At 45.4% G+C, this 23,640-nt stretch overlaps 2 protein-coding genes across 7 annotated transcripts in view; both read left to right on the plus strand.

Moving 5' to 3' along the window:
- Window positions 1-16,399, plus strand: part of LOC311105467 (E3 ubiquitin-protein ligase TRIP12) — a 47,138-nt gene extending 30,739 nt beyond the window's left edge. For all 6 annotated transcript variants that reach the window (XM_084147629.1, XM_084147632.1, XM_084147631.1 and 3 more), the window contains 20 exons: window positions 311-485; window positions 1,175-1,316; window positions 1,497-1,688; window positions 4,008-4,159; window positions 4,408-4,565; window positions 4,782-4,855; window positions 4,989-5,188; window positions 5,452-5,579; window positions 6,627-6,778; window positions 7,268-7,410; window positions 8,621-8,777; window positions 8,976-9,074; window positions 9,339-9,453; window positions 9,753-9,907; window positions 10,206-10,370; window positions 10,780-10,944; window positions 11,052-11,165; window positions 11,277-11,371; window positions 11,476-11,579; window positions 14,964-16,399. In XM_084147629.1, coding sequence (XP_084003755.1) covers window positions 311-485; window positions 1,175-1,316; window positions 1,497-1,688; window positions 4,008-4,159; window positions 4,408-4,565; window positions 4,782-4,855; window positions 4,989-5,188; window positions 5,452-5,579; window positions 6,627-6,778; window positions 7,268-7,410; window positions 8,621-8,777; window positions 8,976-9,074; window positions 9,339-9,453; window positions 9,753-9,907; window positions 10,206-10,370; window positions 10,780-10,944; window positions 11,052-11,165; window positions 11,277-11,371; window positions 11,476-11,579; window positions 14,964-15,160 — 2,882 coding nt within the window. In that variant the 3' untranslated portion in view covers window positions 15,161-16,399. The remainder of the gene's footprint in view (window positions 1-310; window positions 486-1,174; window positions 1,317-1,496; window positions 1,689-4,007; window positions 4,160-4,407; window positions 4,566-4,781; window positions 4,856-4,988; window positions 5,189-5,451; window positions 5,580-6,626; window positions 6,779-7,267; window positions 7,411-8,620; window positions 8,778-8,975; window positions 9,075-9,338; window positions 9,454-9,752; window positions 9,908-10,205; window positions 10,371-10,779; window positions 10,945-11,051; window positions 11,166-11,276; window positions 11,372-11,475; window positions 11,580-14,963) is intronic.
- Window positions 16,400-19,478: 3,079 nt separating this feature from the next.
- LOC311105423 (delta and Notch-like epidermal growth factor-related receptor) overlaps window positions 19,479-23,640 on the plus strand; it is a 60,678-nt gene continuing 56,516 nt past the window's right edge. The window contains exon 1 of the mRNA XM_084147574.1: window positions 19,479-19,971. Coding sequence (XP_084003700.1) covers window positions 19,672-19,971 — 300 coding nt within the window. The 5' untranslated portion in view covers window positions 19,479-19,671. The remainder of the gene's footprint in view (window positions 19,972-23,640) is intronic.

The following is a 23,640-nucleotide window of genomic DNA, read 5'->3' on the forward strand; positions in this document are numbered from 1 at the left end:
AATACAGCATGAATTTATTCTTAAAAAATCTGGTGTCTATTTCAAACCTCTGTAGCAGCGTTTCCCAAACTTGGTCCTGGGGACCTAAGGGGTGCACATTTTGGTTTTTGCCCTAGCTCTACACAGCTGATTCATGTAATCGACTTATCATCAAGCTTTGATTATTTGAATCAGCTGTCTAGTGCTAGGACAACAACCAAAAAGTGCACCCTTTTGGGGTCCCCAGGACTGAGGTTGGTAAACGCTGAACTATAGGGTATCATTTGAGACACAAACTTTCATGTGACTAACCATTTTCCCGTTTCTACAGCCAAGAGTCCTACCACCACTCAGTCCCCCAAATCCTCCTTCTTGGCCAGTCTGAACCCCAAGACCTGGGGCAAGCTAGGCGCCCAGACCAACAGCACCAACTCTGAGCCCTCTCGCACGGCCGGGGTGAGCGGCCTGGCACGCGCCCCTCCCAAGGACTCAGTCTCCAACAACAGGTACGACGAAGACGCTGGTGGTGATGACAAAAGTGTTGATTTTAAAACAGTGTTGGTAGTACTGATGATTAAGTTGGTAGTTTGGGTGGTTATAATAATAGTGTTGGTGATTATCATTGGCTCGCTCAGAAAATGTTACTAGGGCTGCGTTCATTACGAAAAATTGTGTGCATTGTTCATTTAAACGGAAACGGTGCTGTTCTGAAAGATCAGTTGGAAATCGTGGAGGGGTTGGGTTGTGCAAATATGAGGATTCAAAATGCTCTGCTGCCTATTTTAAATACATCACTCATTGCTTCAAGCTACCCCCCTCCACACAGAACATATGTACCACAAACTCTGTTCAAGAGCATTGAATGTTTTGGGGAAAGGTGTCGTTCAGTAAACTGTCACGAAATGTAGCAAGTGTTTAATCCTGGGGTGTCAAAACAAATTTTGCCCCGCATTAGGCATTCCCCCAAGGGCCTGAGAGCTGCACTTAAAATTGAATGGGTTTGAGGATCCGGCCCTTGGCCGTATGTTTGACCCCTGGTTTAATTGATCGTGCCCTGGCTGTCAAATCTTCAATTCCTGCTGGATCCAAGCTCTCTCCCCTCAGACGACCTCTGCTTTGAGAGGGACTTACGGAATCAGTGGTGTTGGTAGTGTTGGTGGTGATGATAATGATGATGGGGTTTCCCCCCGTACAGGGAAAAGATCAAGGCTTGGATCAAAGAGCAGGCCTGTAAGTTTGTGGCGCGCTACTTCAACACTGAAAACATTGATGGCAGCAACCCTGCACTGAATGTACTCCAGAGACTCTGCACCGCCACGGAACAGCTCAGCCTGCAGGTACTGTACTCCACAAGTCTCCCATGTTGTAGTGTTGCACACGATGAAAGTAAATACGTAGTCATTAGTTGACTATCTACTATCTACATTGCTAGCTAATGACAAGGTCATTAAGGTACGGTAGTGGGTGACTTGGGATATGATAATAACATTCTTGACCGCTGTCACACACCCCTCCAGATGGACGGTGGCGTGGAGTGCCTCGTGGAGATCTGCAGCATCGTGTCAGAGTCGGACGTGTCGTCGTTCGAGATCCAGCACAGCGGCCTGGTCAAGCAGCTGCTGCTCTACCTGACCTCCAGCAGTGACCGTGACCTGGTCAGCCGTGACATCCGCCTCAAGAGGTTCCTGCATGTCTTCTACGGCTGCCCGGTAAGTCTTTTCGGCTGGTCAGAAGCACAGAACTAGAATGAGATTCTATTTCCATGGTCAGAAGCTCGTCTTTCGCCAGATGAAGACTTTCATCCTTTCTCAGTATCCAGTGACTGACAATGTAGCCAACTCCAGTCTATAAGGCCATTTAGGCAGAGACTGGAGCTCAAGGCCCTAGTTATTGGCTATACAACTCATGGCTCTAAATACAGTATAAAGCCAGTATGCGGGTTTGCTCTCAGGCTAGAATGAATGGCGGCTGGTGTGTACGAGAACAAATCTCTAGTGTTCAAAAGGTACTCACTCAAACGAGCCCCGCCCTCTGAGTTTTGTGGCCTACTTGAGTATTGCATCTATCTATTGCTTATAATATTATGTAGCCTAGACCAGTGTTTCCCAACTCCGGTCCTCGAGTACCCACAACAGCACATTTTTGTTGTTGCCCCAGACAAAAACACCTGATCCAACTCATTGAGGGCTTGATGATTAGTTGACAAGTTGAGTCAGGTGTTTTTGTCCGGGGCTACAACAAAAATGTGTGCTGTTGGGGGTACTGGAGAACTGGAGTTGGGGAACACTTCCCTAGACAGTTTTTTTTTTTCATCCAATTATGTGACATTTGAAATGTCTGTTTTTGATATTCTTCTACATATTCCCTGTTAATATACATTGACTTCCTATTCGCAAGTATCTTATTAACTATATCGTCTTGCGCCAGTTATGCATAGCAGGTGTCTTAAATACATGTCTCCATTTGTTTGTACAGCACAGATGAAGGCATAAGGCTGAAACCTATGCTCCTTTTTTATTTATACTGAACACAAATATAAACACAACAATTTCAACGATTTTACAGAGTTACAGTTCATATAAGGAAATAATTCAATTGAAATCAATTAATTAGGCATTATCTATGGATTTCACATGACTGGGAATACAGATATGCATCTGTTGGTCACAGATACCTTTAAAAAAAAAAAAGTATGGTCGTGGATCAGAACCAGTGACCACTGTTTGCCTCATGCAACATGACATCTCCTTCGCATAGTTAATTGTGGCCTGTGGAATGTTGTCCCACTCCTCTTTAATAGCTATGTGAAGTTGCTGGATATTGGTGGGAACTGTATCCTCACCTAAACCAGATGTCAGCAGAGTTATCAGCCATTATCCTCACCTAAACACTGGAACACGTCGTCGTACACGTCGATCCAGAGCATCCCAAACATGCTCAATGGGTGAGATGTCTGACTATGCAGGCCATGGAAGAACTGGGACATTTTTAGCTTCCAGGAATTGTGTACAGATCCTTGCGACATGGGGCTGTGCATTATCATGCTGAAACATAAGGTGATGGCGGCGGATGAATGGCATGGCAATGGGTCTCAGGATCTCGTCACGGTAACTCTGTGCATTCAAATTGGCAATTTGTCCGTAGCTTATGCCTGCCTGCCCGTACCATAACCCCACCGCCACCATGGGGCACTCTGTTCACAATGTTGACATCAGCCAACCGCTCGCCCACACGACGCCATACATGTGGTCTGCGGTTATGAGGCCGGTTGGACGTACTGCCAAATTCTGTAAAACGACGTTGGAGGCGGCTTATGGTAGAGAAATTCACATTCAATTCTCTGGCAACAGCTTTGGACATTACTACAGTCAGCATGCCAATTGCACACTCCCTCAACTTGAGACATCTGTGGCATTGCGTTGTGACAACTGCACCTTTTTGTGGCCTTTTAGTTACCCCAGCACAAGGTGCACCTGTGTAATGATCATGCTGTTTAATCAGCTCCTTGATATGCCACACCTGTCAGGTGGATGGATTATCTTGTCAAAGGAGAAATGCTCACTAACAGGGATGTGAACAAATTTGTGCACAACATTTGATAGCAAGCTTTTTGTGTATGGAAAATTTGTTCAGTGTATTTTTATAGCATCTTGCACATTCACCCTTTTTGTATTTTTTCAAGAATGTATTAAATTAAGTATATTATTTTTGCATCTCGGCCTCCTTGGGTTATTCCTTTTCATGGTTTTGAGTGCCAACACCTTTTGAACACTAAATACAGTGACACAATTGACTGCTAAACCATGCTTTGTCAGCTGTTTTTTAACAACGGCAAAGTTCAACGATGGTTATAGTTCGCAGGAAACAAATGGAATAAAAATGACAAAGGGAGGAACTACCTAAACTTGTCCAACAATAAATGCTTATTTTCAGTTGCAAAACATTTTTATACGATGTGCCCTAATGAATGCGACCCTAGTCTTTGCATGTTGTTTGAACCGTGTCCTTCCTGTGTTTTGCCCATTCAGATCCCGGGGATGGAGCCGGCAGGCCGCCTGGAGCCGTCTGAGAACGGGCCCCTGCTGTCACTGGTGCACAAGATGAACAACTGCCTTAGCCAGATGGAGCAGTTCCCTGTCAAGGTGCATGACTTCCCCAGTGGCAACGGCAACGGGAGCAGGTTAGTTCATTTACCCAGTCCCATCTCTTCCTTCAGTCTCTTCGTTTTTTTGTTCCAAAAACCCTCTCTTTTTAATGTCAGTCATTCACTAGTCCATTCACTAGTGTGTGGTTACTTAATGAGTGATGCCCATTGGCCCTATTGAAGTCTATATGGGTATAGGTGAAGGAAGGTACTTGCCAGTATTGACCTCTGTATCATTGTGATTTTGTCTGTTGACTGGTGGTGTGTGTGTATGTCTCCTTCAGAGGGTCTCAGGCCCTGAAGTTCTTCAACACACACCAACTCAAGTGTCAGCTGCAGAGGCACCCGGACTGCACCAATGTGAAGCAGTGGAAGGGGGGCCCGGTGAAGATCGACCCCCTGGCCTTGGTACAGGCCATTGAACGCTACCTGGTGGTCCGAGGTGAGCACTGGGAAATGTCTCTTTGCTTTGAGTCACTGACTTAAGGCTTTTCACTCCGTGAGGAGCATAGGTCACCCACAAATAATCTTCACCGAACTGGGGTGGTTTCTCAAGTTCCTTCCCAGAGTATTTCTGTTCTTCCTTCTCTGTTGGAAGAATAGTATGTCTCCTTGTATTACTGACATTTATGGGTAACATGCTGATGTGTCTCTACAGGTTACGGACGAATCAGAGAGGAGGATGAGGACAGCGATGATGATGGTTCAGACGATGAAATTGATGAATCTCTGGTACGTGTCTACAATGTCCTTTCAAAATACCCTCCATATCAGATCATAACTTAATCTACCCCCACCAGTAACTAATTCTGTTACCTCCAACCCTAACTTGACCACCATAACTTGACCGTCTATCCCGGTCCAGGCGGCCCAGTTCCTGAACTCTGGCAGCGTGCGCCACCGGCTACAATTCTACATCGGCGACCACCTGCTGCCCTACAACATGACTGTGTACCAGGCGGTGCGGCAGTTCAGCCTGCAGGCCGAGGAGGAGAGAGAGTCCACGGACGATGAGGCCAACCCGCTCGGACGGGCTGGCATCTGGACCAAAACCCACACCATATGGTATCCCCTTTACGCTGGCTGGCCACACACACCAGTCTCAATAGGCTGGACTGGTTAACAAACACAATGGACTGATGTTTGTAGTGGGTGGCTGTTAGGGTTGTGCAGTGTAGCCACCTGCCCTGAGATGCGACACACACACACACACACACACGTGTCCATCGACGGCTGAGTTGGTGAGCAAATGCAACTAACTGACATGGCAATGTAGTCACTTTCCCCGAGATGATTTCCACAGACACATTCTCTCTCTATCCCATCAGGTATAAGCCAGTGAGGGAGGATGAGGATGGCACTAAGGATGCGGTGGGAGGGAAGAGGGGCCGGGCACAGACCGCCCCCACCAAGACCTCGCCCCGCAACGCCAAGAAACAGGACGAGCTGTGGCACGGTAGGAACCACCACCACCACCACTTCTGGGCCTAGACGGGTGGGAGTCTGTGTTGTCTACTGGCCTGGCGACTGAGAGAGACCAGTTCTGCTTGTTTCTTTTGTAGTGCAACTCTAAAGTACTCATTACAGTGGAGAGGAAGTGATCTGACCTGCTTCTCCTGCTTGAAACAAGTTGTTAGTGGACCTTTCGCTAAGCCCTGCCCCCCTTGGTTACTGTTGCAACCTCGGTCAACATTTTCGCGAGAAGCCCAATTCCCCTTTTTCAAACCACTGGAGAAAACCCCTCACAATGATCCTTAAGTCTTTGACTCACCCGTGCGTCAATATAAGTAACTTCAATCTAAAAAATCCCCATCGAAATCCGTCAGTTTAAGCTAGAGATGTTTTTTGGCCTGGGTTGTCTCTCAATCCACCATATCTGCCTATGTCCGCCTTCCGCATCTGCGGTGGTAACCCATTCATCTGAAGGTAACCCATTACAAATGTATGGAAGTAGTTTTGTGGAAACAAAAGTAAGGGGTTAAATATTTCCCCAAAACAATATTATCGAATGGTCAATTGGCTTTTTTTTGACCATCTGAATGAATGTGACCTGAGATGACCTGTTAACACAAACCCACATATATTGGCTGTCTAATCAATTAATCAAATGTATTTCTAAAGCTTTTTTTTACATTAGCTGTTGTCCCAAAGTGCTTTTGCACCAACCCCCTGGCCAAAGGGCTTTGACAGTCTTAAATGTCACCCTATTCTCCACACCGTATTACTTTGAAAGTTGTGCACTCCATAGGAGATTTGACCATTGTATCACCTACACTAAATCTGCCCATTCACATCCTTATCTCATACTATACATTTTGCCATGTCAGTTTAGCTACTACATATCTGGGTCGTATTCATTGGGCACAAAACATGAGAAAATTATTGAAACAGGAAGGGACTACCTGCCCTTGTCCAATAAGAAATGTTTACAAACGTTACAAACTGTTTTGCTACCGTGTGCACTAATGAATATGACCCTGACTTGCTGTCTCTCCCCTGCCAGACGGCGTGTGTCCCAGCGTGGCCAGCCCCTTGGAGATGTACCTCATGTCGGAGCCCCCGGAGAGCATCACCTTTGACGACCCGTCTCTGGACGTCAACCTGCTGCTGAGGGTGCTGCACTCCATTAGTAGTTACTGGTTCTACCTTTACGACGTGAGTAGCCTGTCCTATCCTCTCTCCACCTCGCAGATACTGGCTCTAACTTCACTAACTGAACAACATACTGGTTGAGTCCCACATAGCACCCTATAACCTTTTATAGTGCACTACTTTTGACCAGGGCCAATACGACTCTGGTCAAAGCTAGTGCACCATGTAGGGAATAAGTTGCCATTTGTGACACAAGCCTGTAGGTCTGCCTCCAACATATTCCACTGTCTGTGTCATGCATGTTCTACTTAATGCTAATTATATCTTTATAGTCTTTGTGGGCTTGTAGGAGGTAAACCAGAGTGTACCATGACTATAACTGTCTGCTAGCTAGACAGCCCTGTTAGTGCACACAGTTGCCCAAAATAACTGTCCTTTTTGCATTCAAACAGAACCTAGCCGCCTGTGTCTTTGTCTCCCTTTGCTTCAGAGAGGCAGAGGCACTCCGTTGTTATTGTAGTTCCAGTAGACTGAGGTTGTTGTTATTTTCAGAATGCTGTGTCTAAGGAGATCATCCCCACCAGTGAGTTCATCAACAGTAAGCTGACAGCCAAGGCCAACCGACAGCTGCAGGACCCTCTGGTCATCATGACCGGCAACATCCCCACCTGGCTCACAGAGCTCGGCAAGACCTGGTAACTCATCAGACTACTTTTCAGCTCATAAACATCCATTGGTTCAGAACTCACACAAAAACCTGCCTAGCTTTAGTTTTTCTGAATATTTGGCCTAGTATTCACTAATGTAATGTCCTCAAACTGCATGTCTAGACGAGGGTTGGGGACAATTTAAATTCAGGAAGTAAACTGAAACTTCAATTCCAATTTTCTCTAATAGGCACAAGATTAACCCCACAAAATAACAACTGAATATATACACTATTTTATTAGGTAAAACACCCCTTCCACGAAAATGGATCGTTCCTACAGACAGTGAGTCACGTGGCTAGCTATGTAAAGCAGGCATCGAGGCATTCAGTTACTGTTCGATTGAATGTTAGAATGGGCAAAACTAGTGACCTAAGCGACTGAGCGTGGTATGATCATCAGTGCCAGGCACGCCGGATCCAGTATCTCAGAAACTGCCGCACTCCTAGGCTTTTCACACACGTCAGTGTCTAGGGTTTACCGAGAATGGTGCAACAAACAAAAAAACATCCAGTCAGGATGTGGGTGAAAACCTGATAGGCGAAAACCTGATGAGAAAGGTCGAAGGAGAATGGCAAGAATCGTGCAAACTAACAGGCGGGCCACAAACAGACCAATAACGGTGCAGAACGGCATCTCAGAATGCACAACTCGTCGATCCTTGTTACAGATGGGCTATTGCAGCAGACGACCACACCGGGTTCCCCTCCTATCAGCTAAAAACAAGAAGTGGCTCCAGTGGCCACGCGATCACCAACACTGGACAATTGAGGGGTAGAAAAACAGCCTGGAACATGAAAGCAAGTTTAGTTTTCTTGAGTGGCTTGCGCAGTCCCCAGACCTCAACCCAATAGAACATCTTTAGGATGAGATGGAACGGGCTGTTTGCAGCATGAATGTCCAATCTGCAGCAACTGCGTGATGTCAGCGTGGACCAACATCCCTGTGGAACGTTTCCGACACCTTGTAGAATGCCCCGCAGAATTCAAGCTGTTCTGGAGGCAAAATGGGGTACGATCCGGTTTTTTGGGATCTTTTAATTTTCACCTCATAAACATGGGACCAACACTTTACGTGTTGCATTTTATATTTTTGTTCTGTATAGATGGGTGTACCTAATAAACTGTCCGGTGAGTGTGTATATATGCCATGCATTTTGACCAATTATTTTATTGTCACTCCTCTCCCTCCTCCCCAGTCCCTTCTTCTTCCCGTTCGACACACGGCAGATGCTCTTCTATGTAACGGCGTTTGACCGCGACCGGGCCATGCAGCGCCTCCTCGACACCAACCCCGAGATCAACCAATCAGATTCTCAGGACAGCCGCGTTGCGCCCCGCCTCGACAGGAAAAAGGTGTTGAATATGTTAGAATGATGTTGGTGTAATGTCACATAATCAGGTCAATGGATGCATTTCAAATGCCTTTCTGGAATAGAAGAGTGGGCGTCCCCAATTAATTATCTAGCCAGCTCATCTGCTTTTTGTACCCTACCGACTCCTGTTTGTCTTTTCACTAACTCCACCTTTCTGCTCGTCCCCCTCTGTCTCTAGCGAACGATAAACCGTGAGGAGCTGCTGAAGCAGGCGGAGTCAGTGATGCAGGACCTAGGCAGCTCCAGAGCCATGCTGGAGATCCAGTATGAGAACGAGGTACAGTACACGCATTCATACCCTCATTACAGAGCACTATTCAATCACCTCTATTTTAAGTTCTTCCCTCTCATAAAAAGTAAGGTACCACAGAACCCGGAGTCGTCTGGGGGGGTTGATTTTGAACATGACCCTAGACTTATCTGGATAGAAGCTCATCTCTCCTCCCTCTATTTCTTTCTCTCTCCCTCCCTCTTTTCCTTTTCTCTCTCATCTTACTCGCTGTCTCGCTCTCTCCCTTCCTCCCCCCTGTCCTTCTGTCAGGTGGGCACAGGGCTGGGTCCCACCCTGGAGTTCTACGCCCTGGTCTCCCAGGAGCTGCAGAGGGCCGACCTCGGGCTGTGGAGGGGTGAGGAGGTCACCCTGTCCAACCCCAAAGGTAACTTTTTACTCCAACCCTCTTCCCCAGATTTGCCTCTAAATAGGAGCTCCTAAAAACGTTTTAGAAGCAATTTCTGCAACAAATCAACTACCGTTATTTGGACAGAAATGTGATTTATTTTAGATATAAAAGCACTCCTACAGTTTTCCAAGATGTGCCTGGGTGGCAACTGTTTAGTCACATCATGCTGAGATAGGGATTCCTGAAGAGGACTTGTCTTTGAGACCTATATTGGAACAACTCTTCCTCTCCCTAAATTTCCTCTCTTCTCCACCATCTTGTTTTCCCTCTCCCAGGAAGCCAAGAAGGGACCAAGTACATGTTCAGCTCCCGAGGGCTGTTTGCCGTTCCCTTCGGCAGGACAACCAAACCGGCGCACATCGCCAAAATCAAGATGAAGTTCCGCTTCCTGGGCAAGCTGATGGCCAAGGCCATAATGGACTTCAGACTGGTAAACATTAACACTTTGTTGTACCTCTGACCAGTGGACCAGTCTCTGTGTAGTCTCCAATGCTAATGCTTCTATCCTTTCTATTTAGTCCTTTTGGAGCGGTTTTTACACTTGCATTACTTCACTTAAGCCCCGTTTGCTTGGTTTGCAGGAATAAAGTTGGGTGATTTAACTCCCCTCTTCTACAGCCCTCCTATATGCTCTCACCTTTCAAGCAGAGTTTTACATTCACCTGAACCTCTCAGTAGGGAGCCCTCTGCTACTCTAACACCTCTGTCTCCTCTCCACTCCCTCCCAGCTGGACCTGCCCCTAGGGCTGCCCTTCTACAAGTGGATGCTGCGGCACGAGACGTCCATCAGCTCCCACGACCTGGTCAACATCGACCCGGGTGTGGCCAAGTCCATCCAGCACCTGGAGGACATCATCCGCCAGAAGAAGAGGCTGGAGCAGGACCGCTCCCAGGTCAGCCCAATACACAACCTCCCCAGACGCATCTAACCTCGTAGTCATTACAATTTGTCTTTGGTGTTGAGAACTTGGACGCTCTTACGGAGATCTTTCTCAGCGATGGCGTTCGTAGTGGTATCTATAGTAAGGCTTGATTTACACTCCACTAGACATCCGCTTTGTGACTCTCCCCACGCACTGCGCAAAGGACTCCGCAGTCCGCACGGAAATATAATGCGTGTCAGAATTTACAACTTTACCCAAGTGTCAGTGATGATTTGCTAAGGATAGTACTTGGAGTGTAAACCCAGCCTAACTTCTGAGTTCAACCATTATGTCCCCTACCATTTCAGATTGATGCTCCACCATGTTACGTTCCCCATATTAATAAAAGGCTTGTTTCCTCCTTGTGTGTGTCTCCTAGACGAGGGAGAACCTGCAGCAGGCTCTGGAGAGTCTCAACATGAATGGCTGCTCTGTGGAGGACCTGGGCCTGGACTTCACCCTGCCCGGTTTCCCCAACATCGAGCTGAAGAAGGGGGGCAAGGACATCCCCGTCACCATTTACAACCTGGAGGAGTACCTCAGGGTGGGTTGGACTTTACAGACAAACACACAGAGCTCCTACATATAGACTCTCCACACACCAGTGTCCACCTCTTATGGAGCTGACCGTTGGTCCCCTTCTCTCCACAGCTGGTGGTCTACTGGACGATGAACGAAGGCGTGTCCCGGCAATTTGAGTCTTTCAGGGAAGGGTTCGAGTCGGTCTTCCCTCTGCATCACTTGCAGTATTTCTACCCTGAAGAGGTGAGTACTGTTTATCGCTAATCCCAAGAAACAACTATTTATTTAGCTGTTCTGTTTGTCTTCAGGATGTCACGTTGCTAACCCCCTCTGTGCTCTCCCATCCGCCTGTAGTTGGATCAGCTGCTTTGTGGCAGCAAGTCCGAGACCTGGGATGTCAAGACCCTGATGGAGTGCTGTCGTCCCGACCACGGCTACACGCATGACAGGTGAGCTACTCCACCCCCAAGAGCTCTGACCAGACCTACATTGAGTGTCATGTTTAGGACTTGTCAGAGTGCAGTGGTTTGATGTGTTATGTTTCTCTCCACAGTCGTGCTGTGAGGTTCCTGTTTGATGTGCTCAGCAGTTTTGACGCAGAGCAGCAGAGACTCTTCCTGCAGTTTGTCACAGGAAGCCCCAGGCTGCCTGTTGGAGGTGAGTTGTCATACATACAAACAGTTGAAGTCGGAAGTTTACATACACTTAGGTTGGAGTCATTAAAACTCGTTTTTCAACCACTCCACAAATTTCTTGTTAACAAACTATAGTTTTGACAAGTCGGTTAGGACATCTACTTTGTGCATGACACAAGTAATATTTCCAACAATTGTTTACAGACAGATTATTTCAATTAGAATTCACTGTGTCACAATTCCAATGGGTCAGAAGTTTACATACACTAAGTTGACTGTGCCTTTAAACAGCTTGGAAAATTCCAGAAAATGATGTCATGGCTTTAGAAGCTTCTGATTGACATCATTTGTGTCAATTGGAGGTGTACCTGTGGATGTATTTCAAGGCCTACCTTCAAACTCAGTGCATCTTTGCTTGACATCATGGGCAAATGAAAAGAAATCAGCCAAGACCTCAGAAAAAGTCTGGTTCATCCTTGGGAGCAATTTCTAAACGCCTGTAGATGCTGGAGGAAACGGGTACAGAAGTATCTATATCCACAGTTAAACGAGTCCTAAATCGACATAACCTGAAAGGCCGCTCAGCAAGGAAGAAGCCACTGCTCCAAAACCACCATAAAAAAAGCCAGACTACGGTTTGCAACTGCACATGGGGACAAAGATCGTACCTTTTGGAGAAATGTCCTCTGGTCTGATTAAACAAAAATAGAACTGTTTGGCCATAATGACCATTGTTATGTTTGGAGGAAAAAGGGGAAGGCTTGCAAGCCGAAGAACACCATCCCAACCGTGAAGCACGAGGGTGGCAGCATCATGCTGTGGGGGTGCTTTGCTGCAGGGGGGACTGGTGCACTTCACAAAATAGATGGCATCATGAGGAAGGAAAATTGTGGATATATTGAAGCAACATCTTAAGACATCAGTCAGGAAGTTAAAGCTTGGTCGCAAATGGGTCTTCCAAATGGACAATGACCCCAAACATACTTCCAAAGTTGTGGCAAAATGGCTTAAGGACAACAAAGTCAAGGTATTGGAGTGGCCATCACAAAGCCCTGACCTCAATCCTATAGAACATGTGTGGGCAGAACTGAAAAATTGTGTGAGCAAGGAGGCCTACAAACCTGACTCAGTTACACCAGCTCTGTCAGGAGGAATGGGCCAAAATTCACCCAACTTATTGTGGGAAGCTTGTGGAATGCTACTCAAAACGTTTGACCCAAGTTAAACAATTTTAAAGGCAATGCTTACAAATACTAATTGAGTGTATGTAAACGTCTGACCCACTGGGAATGTGATGAAAGAAATAAAAGCTTAAATCATTCTCTCTACTATTATTCTGACATTTCACATTCTTAAAATAAAGTGGTGATCCTAACTGACCTAAGATATACTTTTTACTAGGATTTAATGTCAGGAATTGTGAAAAACTGAGTTTAAATGTATTTGGCTAAGGTGTACAGTGGGGAAAAAAAGTATTTAGTCAGCCACCAATTGTGCAAGTTCTCCCACTTAAAAAAATGAGAGAGGCCTGTAATTTTCATCATAGGTACACGTCAACTATGACAGACAAATTGAGATTTTATTTTCCAGAAAATCACATTGTAGGATTTTTAATGAATTTATTTGCAAATTATGGTGGCAAATAAGTATTTGGTCACCTACAAACAAGCAAGATTTCTGCCTCTCACAGACCTGTAACTTCTTCTTTAAGAGGCTCCTCTGTCCTCCACTCGTTACCTGTATTAATGGCACCTGTTTGAACTTGTTATCAGTATAAAAGACACCTGTCCACAACCTCAAACAGTCACACTCCAAACTCCACTATGGCCAAGACCAAAGAGTTGTCAAAGGACACCAGAAACAAAATTGTAGACCTGCACCAGGCTGGGAAGACTGAATCTCCAATGGGTAAGCAGCTTGGTTTGAAGAAATCAACTGTGGGAGCAATTATTAGGAAATGGAAGACATACAAGACCACTGATAATCTCCCTCGATCTGGGGCTCCACGCAAGATCTCACCCCGTGGGGTCAAAATGATCACAAGAACGGTGAGCAAAAATCCCAGAACCACACGGGGGGGACCTAGTGAATGACCTGCAGAGAGCTGGGACCAAAGTAACAAAGCCTACCATCAGTAACACACTACGCCGCCAGGGACTCAAATCCTGCAGTGCCAGTACATGTCCAGGCCCGTCTGAAGTTTGCTAGAGTGCATTTGGATGATCCAGAAGAGGATTGGGAGAATGTCATATGGTCAGATGAAACCAAAATAGAACTTTTTGGTAAAAACTCAACTCGTCGTGTTTGGAGGACAAAGAATGCTGAGTTGCATCCAAAGAACACCATACCTACTGTGAAGCATGGGGGTGGAAACTTCATGCTTTGGGGCTGCTTTTCTGCAAAGGGACCAGGACGACTGATCCGTGTAAAGGAAAGAATGAATGGGGCCATGTATCGTGAGATTTTGAGTGAAAACCTCAAGGGGAAGCAAGGGCATTGAAGATGAAACGTGGCTGGGTCTTTCAGCATGACAATGATCCCAAACACACCGCCCGGGCAACGAAGGAGTGGCTTCGTAAGAAGCATTTCAAGGTCCTGGAGTGGCCTAGCCAGTCTCCAGATCTCAACCCCATAGAAAATCTTTGGAGGGAGTTGAAGGTCTGTGTTGCCCAGCGACAGCCCCAAAACATCACTGCTCTAGAGGAGATCTGCATGGAGGAATGGGCCAAAATACCAGCAACAGTGTGTGAAAACCTTGTGAAGACTTACAGAAAACGTTTGACCTGTGTCATTGCCAACAAAGGGTATATAACAAAGTATTGAGAAACTTTTGTTATTGACCAAATACTTATTTTCCACCATAATTTGCAAATAAATTCATTAAAAATCCTACAATGTGATTTTTTGGAGAAAAAAATTCTCAATTTGTCTGTCATAGTTGACGTGTACCTATGATGAAAATTACAGGCCTCTCTCATCTTTTTAAGTGGGAGAACTTGCACAATTGGTGGCTGACTAAATACTTTTTTTCTCCACTGTATGTAAACTTCCGACTTCAACTGTACATACATATATACACACTCACTCACCATACACACTTGAAGAATTGTTGTGCCTCAAAGTTGCGTGGTCCCGTTCTCAGATTTGAGGTTTGAACAACCCACACTTTGGGTGACATGTTTTCCGAGTGCGATGCACTTTAACTGCAGTCATGTCGCGCCCTCATGCACTTAGTAAAGAAATGAACGGGACACCGCTCACCCTACACACAAATACACATTAAGACCGTAGACCTCAAGTACAGAGAATGTGACGAGGCAAAGGCATGTTAAGTATGTCGACAGACGAATCCAACCATGGCTCAGTTTTGATCAGATTCTGAGCATGCCACTGCTCTCTCCTCCAGGTTTCCGTAGTCTGAACCCACCGCTGACCATCGTGCGGAAGACTTTTGAGTCGACGGAGAACCCGGACGACTTCCTGCCGTCGGTTATGACCTGCGTCAACTACCTGAAGCTGCCCGACTACTCCAGCATCGAGATCATGCGCAAGAAACTGTTGATTGCGGCCCGCGAGGGCCAGCAGTCCTTCCACCTGTCCTGATCTCGCGGTCTCCCTCTCCCATTCAAAATGCCTTCTACAGCAAACTGACGAAATCATGACTTCCTTCTAGTTTATTCTTTTTGTAATCACCTACATCAAGGCAAAATGTGTACAGCCTTCTTGTTAGAGAACGCAGCTTGCAGAAATTAAAAAAGGACTTGAGATATATATTTGCTGCCCCTGTCTCTCCTACAAAAAAAAGGTGTTACATGACTCGCAGAACTTTAAAAAAAATAAAACTGCAAAAATATTATCAGTAGAGTAATGTTTAAAAAGAAAAAAAACGTGGGTGACATTTTAAATGTGTTGCTGTGTGATATTTAAAGGTATGTTTCCTCTCCAGAGTGGTGAATGACGTCACTGTGGTGGGGAGGGAAGGTCAATTGAGCAAGCTAGGTTCACTTTAGCTCCAAAGATAATTTGTACAGAAAAATTTGCAGACTTTGCTCATTCTACACATTTGATAGAATAGCTCTTTGTTCTCATGTCTCCTTTCCCCTTTGTCTGTTTGCATTCTGTTCTCCTGTATTATACGGCCCCAGTTTGTGTTGCATTTTGGTTCTGCTTTTTCCCCCTCTCTGTGTGTTTTTGCGTAAACATTTTTGGGAAACGGGAGTTGCAGTTGTTTGACTGCGGGTAGTGATGAGAGCGTAGTACCTAATCTTTTTTTATTTTTCCCAAGTTGAAATTGTGTTCTGGCCTACAATTACAAAGAGCTTCAGCTCAAATATTATAAGAGTTATCCAATGTGTTGGATAAGTAAACTTTTATTTTTGCCCTCACTTTGATGGAGTAGTAGTGTGTCTCAGCTGGACCCTGAGGGAGGCTGAGGGAGTGCGCTCTGGGCAGACTGATTGGCTAGGCCTAGCTCGGAGCCGCCACCCCAAATCCCTATTGTAGCTGAGCGCACACATTTGGCTGGACTCATTTCATGGCCAGATAGCGTTTCAAGTTCATTTATGGAATAAGAGTTTATATGCAGTTTCACGCCCGGTTTGAGGTGGGGATGTCTGCTTTACCTTTTTTAATTTTCTATTTTTTTTCTTGCTGTAGTTTATTTTTTGGCTGCTGGCTTGGAACAAACCGTGGTGTGCACCTGCAGTCTGTGGCCAGGGGAGGGCCCCACTCTATGCTCTCCTGGCCCAATCGTTCATGTGCTGGTTTCTAAGATCTGCAATAATTTACTGCATCAGGTTCATGTTTTTACCTGAACATAAAATAAAGTAACTGGTTGACTCATCTGTGTTCTCTTTATTTAATCCATCATCCTGTTCTTTGTTTCACCCTCCATTCTGTGGATCTGACTGACTGGGATCATCTTAGAGGTGATCAATTGGAGTAGGACTTGCTTGATTAAAAACATACCTGATTATATATTTATATGAACAGCTGACTACCACAAACCCTACCAATTTAATGTCATGGTTTATTAGGAGTAATACTTGAAGGAATGTTTCAGTGAGTGGTGGACAAAGGCCGTATGTATCAGCTGAGTATGTATTAAGTCAACACTGCAAAATGTTTGTTTTGAAAGGACAGATTCATTATAAATAACTAATCACTCTTTTGAACCATTGTTAATGTTCTGAGAGGGATATGGAATTTGACACAACAGATATACACTATAATTTGGTGGTGCTTATTTGTCCTATTTTACACAAGTGTGTATTAAGACACGTGTGAATTGGAAATGTGTTTTTTTGCATATCCCAACTCTCCCTGAGACACCCTCAGTGAGTATGGTCACGGCCAGGGAGATGCTAGGGGACAAGCGGAGAGAAAGTGTCTTGAATGTCACCTCTGGAGGAATTTGTTTTCCTTTCCTACCCCAGCAGGGTGTTTAACATCTTCCCTTATAAAAAAAAGATTGCAGTCAGACTGCAATTACTGCATCCAAAATAAATAAATTAATGCAGTAAATTTGCAGTTACAGTGCAGTATAACAGAAGTTATTCTGCAATTACTGCGTCCAAAATACCATAGTTGACTGCAGTTACAAAACAAATATTTTTTGGTTGGGGAAATGGGTAGTGAGGCTTTGGAGATACCGCAGAGAAGGGTTCGCTGCTGTTTGCCCCCAGTTTCACCTGCAGCCCTGTAGCGCACAACAAATTCTAACTCAACTCTGCCTTAAATTCTGCGTAATTTGTTATGTGAAGGAAATGATGTAGAAGAAACGTCTTTGCCAAATGTCACTGAATAGCTAAAGCATACTTAAAAAAAGAAGCAAACTTTTTCAGATGTTGCAAATGTGTATCCCTTTAACTCCTGCCTGTAATTTCACTGTTTTCATGCACATGCATATTGCACACCCCATCTACATCCTACTTAGGCCCAGTGAATATGTATGGTGTTTGAGGGTCTGGGTCCAGTCAGCTAGCAGATAAGTTGGCTACAGTACAGTACCAGGCTCTCTCTGTGAGATGAGTAAAGTGGTTGAGCTGACAGATTTACTAGCCTGTGTGAAGACTTATTATGGAAATGGGAGAGTTGGGACTCGGGTGGGCTGACGTGCTATTAACGGCCACGTGCTTTATGTCGACCACACCGCATGGTCACATGACATGGCGACGGAGTCACTTCCTGAGGTAGCTGCCTACGAAGACGTTTTACTTACCGAAATGGTCATGAATCATACCAACCTTATGAGATTCATTTCAGGTAGTGATATAGAGGGAATATTTATTGTACTTCATAAATGGCATCCTATTCCCTACATAGTGCACAACTATTGACCAGAGCCCATAGGCCACTATATAAGTAGTAGTAGGGTGCCATTTGGGACATAGCCTTAATCTTTGGGGAACGGTTTGGTTAGACTTTGAAAACTCCTGATTGAGAGAATGGTATTTCAGCAAGGTCTTTGAAGATCATTGAGAGACTCATAATCTGTCTGTTATATTTATTATGCAAACGTCTTTAATTAGATTCTTGCAACTTGCTAAGGTTTTATTTCTCCTTGAAGGTGTTTAGAACCATTCATAGGCAGAGTTTGGTGGAAGAGCAGGGTGAGAGGTAGTTCACGTCAGAGGCAGTTCAGGGTTGGGTGGAGAATGAACTGACCTCTGGGCTTACCTCTGAAGGTGATGGAGAGAAAATAAGAGTCGACGACATTACAGCTATAATGACTGTCAAGTGTACAGGTACCTAGGGATCGCCATGGAAACTGGTTTCTGAGTATTTGAAGAGGGGGTGTAGTTTGGATTATTGATCTGATTCCTTTTTTTGTTCATTTTTCAAACAATACAAAACATACACATACAAAAGACAACATACAGACGAACACAAACATCAAAGACATCACACCTGCCCAGACCCACCTGTTCTCACCCCTATCTCCAGTGCCTGCACTACTCTCCGCCGCGTCCTCAAATTGCGTTCCTTTCCATCGCCCATGCTCTTTCAATATTTAGATAATGAAGCATATGATTTTTCCATTGTCTTAACGATGGAGGATTGGTTGATTTCCAGTTTTTAAGTCTACGTTTTTTCAAGATAATTGACAAGAAGAGTATCGTCCAATCCATCGGTTATCTCACTGCACCCTCATATGATGTCTTGAAATATGCAGACAGACGGATTAAAAGTACATTTACACTGTAATACTTCTGACAGCGAACTTTCTAACTCCACCCATAACTTTTGGACTTTATAGCATTCCCGGAATGCATGGCTTATTGAGTCATTGTTAGTTATACACATAAGACATGACTGTCGTTGTGCTGTAGAGTTTGTGAATTGTCTCTTGTATAATACTGGATTAAGGGAACATTTTAATTAACTGTCATTTCGTTAGTTATGTTCCAACATTCCCTCCATCTTGTGCCAATATTTGTTATTTTTAAGTCTTGGTTCCAATAGTTTATATTTTTTTCTAAGAGCTTGTCAGTTGGATTATTGCTCTGATTCCAATGTAGCAGATGGGGATCTGTCCCCACTTGCACTGCGAAATCTCTCATGTGGTGCAGTTTTAGTGCTTTGAAAAGCACATACTTTACATCATTCCAAATGTGAATTGTGACCAGATTTTTTTAGCTGAAACGTTGTGGTAAACTAGTAGAAATGGGCATGCAAGCTCCAAGGAGAGGTTATGAATGATGAGATTCCAAATGAGGCCCGCGCCAGGCTCTGTCACTGTGTGTGTGCGTACGTGCGTCCATGTGCGTGTGCATGTGTGCTCGCAGCTGTGTGTGTGTGTGCGGCTATGTGTGCTTGCGTGAGATAGGGCGAGAGAGAGAGTGTTGTCGTCACAATGAATCAGAGCGGGGGCGGGAGCTAGCCCCCTCCTCAGTCTCCTCGTCAGCCAGTAGACTCGCTTGCTCAGTCGCAGTGCACACAGCCAGTCTACAGCATCCCTACCAGGCTGCCACTCACACTCTCTCCATTCAGCTCCCTCATCCACACACCCAGAAAGCAGAGAGACCAGCCGCTTACTCACTGAGCCAGAGTTAAGAGGAAAAGAGAACGCAGAGAGGAAGAGACAGTTAAGTGATATACGTACATAAGAGAAGATGAGGATGCCTGTGACCCAGCAGCGCCCCCTGTACCTCCTCCTGCTTCTGCTGAGTGCCGGGGGTGGGGGTCTCTCCTCCCCCCTTGATCTGGAGCCCCCTGCTCCGGAGGCGGCTGCCCCGGCTGAGGCTGACCCCACCCAGGCCACTCCCCTGCCTGACCCCTGCGAGGGACGGCCCTGTCTCAACGGAGGCGCCTGCGAGGCCCAGCCCTCTGACCTGGAGACAGAGGACACTCTGCCCAACACCTGGGCTTACAGCTGCACCTGCACCTCCGGCTTCACCGGACGCAACTGTGAGGTAAGTCCGAACCACCTGCCTGTACCCGTCTGTCTGTCTGATATTAACCTGCTTGGTTCTATTATATTTGGACTGTTGATATCAATACAACATAATGTGCACCTCTCTTTCTCTCTTCTCCCTTGGAGATGTTTTTTAATGGGAGCATGTGCTGTGAGCGAGACGTGAAGAGGAGTGCTGCGTTGCTGTGGCAACAGGAGTAGAGAGGAGTAGGAGACGGGAGTGCGTATGATACGAAACAGAGATGGTTCAGTACAGCAGTACTGTGAGGCACAGATGTTTATGGGGTTCACACCAACCAAGCTTCACAGGCTGAGCAGGAGTATCATGTCATACTACAAGCTAATATTGAGTTGTTCATAGCTAGAGGCAGGTGGTTCATCAGCCTGAAAACTGACGGTGTCAATGAAATGCATTGAAATACAATATTCAGTGTATTTGTGTGTGTGTGTTCGGTTTTACTATCCTTATGGGGACCAGAAGTCCTCACAAGGATAGTAAAACAAGGAAAACTCAGACAATTGGTGACATTTCACTGTTCTACACAAGGATAAATGCTATTTTAGGCTTAGGGGTTAAATTTAGGGTTAGGTTTAGGATGTGGGGTTAGGGTTATGTTAAAGGTTAGGCTTAGGGTTAGGTTAGGAGTTAAGGAAAATAGGATTTTGAATGGGAATCAATTGTTTGGTCCCCACAAGGATAGTAAAACAAACATGTGTGTCTTAGGGTTGTGTGTGTGTGTGTGTGTGGCTACTGTAAGTAAGCACTGGTGTGAGCAGAGAAGAACTAGCCTACAACTATTGGCATTGATCGGGCCATTGATTCTATTATAGAGAACTGTTATCAATGAATGTGATCTCCTACGATTGATATGGTTATCATTCATTAATCATTACCTCTTTATATGAACCCATGGCATTGACTTTTCCCAGAGAAAATTGGGTTTTGACCCTCATTGAATTTTGTGACTATTCCTGATTATTCTTTACATCAGTTAGAAAATAACTTTACCAGTCATTCAAACAACTTTACCAGTGGTAGAGGTCATGCACTTGAATAAATGACACGTGTGATGACACGTCTGAGTGAATAACCTGAATGGCTTTTTTCCAATGTCCTTGCTTCATATACCACTAGCCATAATGACCTCAATAGCGGAATGCTTCGCATTTCAATCCTACCTAACCCAGTTCTGTGTAGAATCCCTGAAGGAGACAGCCTCAGAGTTGCATGTAGTGAAAACTGCTTGTTTGTATGAGGTAGTTAGCAATAGGATTCAGTCTGTAAGGCCCATGTCTGACTCATTCTGGGGTAAGAGATCCACAAACAACAAACATCAGCCAGTGTCATTGTATCTCATAACCAAACTACCAAGGTGAATCAGGGACCTTATTACTGACTCCTTGGCTGTCCTTGTTTCCTACTCCTGGAATATAAATGGAGAGGGCTTCAGCTGCAGTTTGTTACTGTCGCAACCACTCCGCTACTCCATGCCACAGGTCCGCCACCACCAGCCTATTAGATCAACTCTTTGGGGAGTAATTGATTTTTCTTTCCCTGTCCCATTCACCCCCTCTTTCTCCATGGCAACTTGAGCAGCAGTCAATAGGGATTGGGTAAACAACCTGTTTTGTCGGCGGGACACACTGGCTGTTTGCGTTCTTCCTCCATGCGTCACGCTCGCACCACCCACACACACACAGAGACAGAGAGCGAGAGAAAGAGATGGGGAGAGAGAGGGCGAGAAAGAGATGGGAAGAGAGAAAGAGATGAGGAGAGAGATAGAGATGGGAAGAGAGAGAGCGAGAAAGAGAGAGAGAGAAAGAAAGAGATGGGGGAGAGAGAGAGAGAGAAAGAGATGGGGAAGAGAGAGAAATAGATGGGAGAGAGTTAGAAAGAGATGGGGAGAGAGAGAGAAAGCGATGTGGAGAGAGAGAGAAAGATATGGGGAGAGAGAGAGAGAGAGAAAGAGATGGGGAGAGAGAGAGAGAAGGAGATATAGAAAGAGATGGGGAGAGAGAGAGAGAGAGAAAGAGATGGGGAGAGAGATAGAAAGAGATGGGGAGAGAGAGAGAAAGAGATTGGGAGAGAGAGCGAGAGAAAGAGATGGGGAGAGAGAAAGAGGGAAAGAGATGGGGAGAGAGATAGAGAGAAATCGGCTGACAGTAAGAAATTGTGAGGGAATCAATCAAACATCCTATCCTAAAGGAATCGTTTGTCAATTTGGTCAAATGAGCTTAAGAGTTTAGGAGACTAAATGTTTCTGTGAATGAGAGTAGGAGGAGAAGAAGGTGAGATTTCATCTCGGAGGATGTGCCATTGTTTGATAGTCAGAGTTCTGGTTCAGATGGGAGCTATGGAGAGACTGGGTATCTAATCTAATATAATCTAATTAAACCAGTCCATTTTCACAAATCAAGCACATAGGAGCTGTGCTGGACTGGCCAGGATATGCATACACCAGTACGGTTCCATAGTTGCTGGAACCGTACTGGAAAGGACAATGTGAAAAGAAGATATCCCAGCCAGCACAGTACGGTTCAGGTCGGCCATATAATGTGAATTAAGTGCAGTTGTTTGTTTACCAAAACCTCTACCAATTCTAGTCTGTACCTATAGCTTTACCTGGTCCTATAGGGTGTGTTCCTTGTCGGCAGATGAGATTTCTCCTGCTTGTGTATCCGTAAGTTATTCACCAATGAGACTCCAGGGCCCAGGCTTATTCATTATTGAAAGACTGGTTGTGCCCTGATAGATGTGCTAAACTCCTCTACAATAAGGTTGTGTGTCAGTGTCAGGGAGTCTGTAAAGTGTATCACTCCCTAAAGACTAGCACACAAGGAGCTCTTATTGGATTGTTCAGCCTTTCAGCATTATGAGATGCTGAAAAGTGGATTGTTGGGCTGGGTTCACTTAATCTCATTGCCCCAGCATTTTGTGTTTACCATTACAAAGCATACCTCTCTATGAGCATTTTGTGTTTACCTCTATGAGTCACTCACCTCCAATGATTCCTAGCAAGGATTTAGTTTGAGCTCTGCACTTTTCTGGAGATTGTGTGGCGGTTTATCATGATGGGTTATCATTGTGGTGGAATGGAAACTGTTTGAGCTGTTTCAAGTGGCAGGTGGCTCTATTTATTCAGAACTAATAGGTAAGGGAGCTGTGCATCACAACTTTGAAGGAAAAAAAAATGTCAGAGAAAAAAGGGTTCCAAAAGGGTTCTTCGGCTGTCCCCATAGGATAAACCTTTTTTGGTTCCAGGCAGAACCCTTTTGGGTTCCATGTAGAACCTTCTGTGGGGACAGCCGAAGAACCCTTTTAGGTTCTAGATAGCACCCTTTTTAGCACTCCCCCAACCCTCCCAGCACCCATAATGGCTCCTTGCTGCTCCTCAGTCCCCCTTACCACCAGGGGGGTCACTCAGTCCCCCTCAGTACCCTCTCCTATGCACAGGGCCCTGCAGAATACTAACATGTGGGATACTACGAGAAGGGACTGTCCAATAGTGAGTGTTGGTGGTGGTGGTGATCTGCTTGCGTTTCAGCGCCATCCAGTTAAGGCAAGCTCAAGGCGCATCGCCACACAGCCCTTTGGTGTCGGTCTGAGCTGCTTTGATGTCCCCTGCTTGTTAGGGGAGCAGAAAGATAGAGGCCACGAGGAATATGG

The sequence above is a fragment of the Coregonus lavaretus genome, assembly GCF_964263955.1.
Source record: "Coregonus lavaretus genome assembly, chromosome: 30".
Classification (NCBI taxonomy): domain Eukaryota; kingdom Metazoa; phylum Chordata; class Actinopteri; order Salmoniformes; family Salmonidae; genus Coregonus; species Coregonus lavaretus.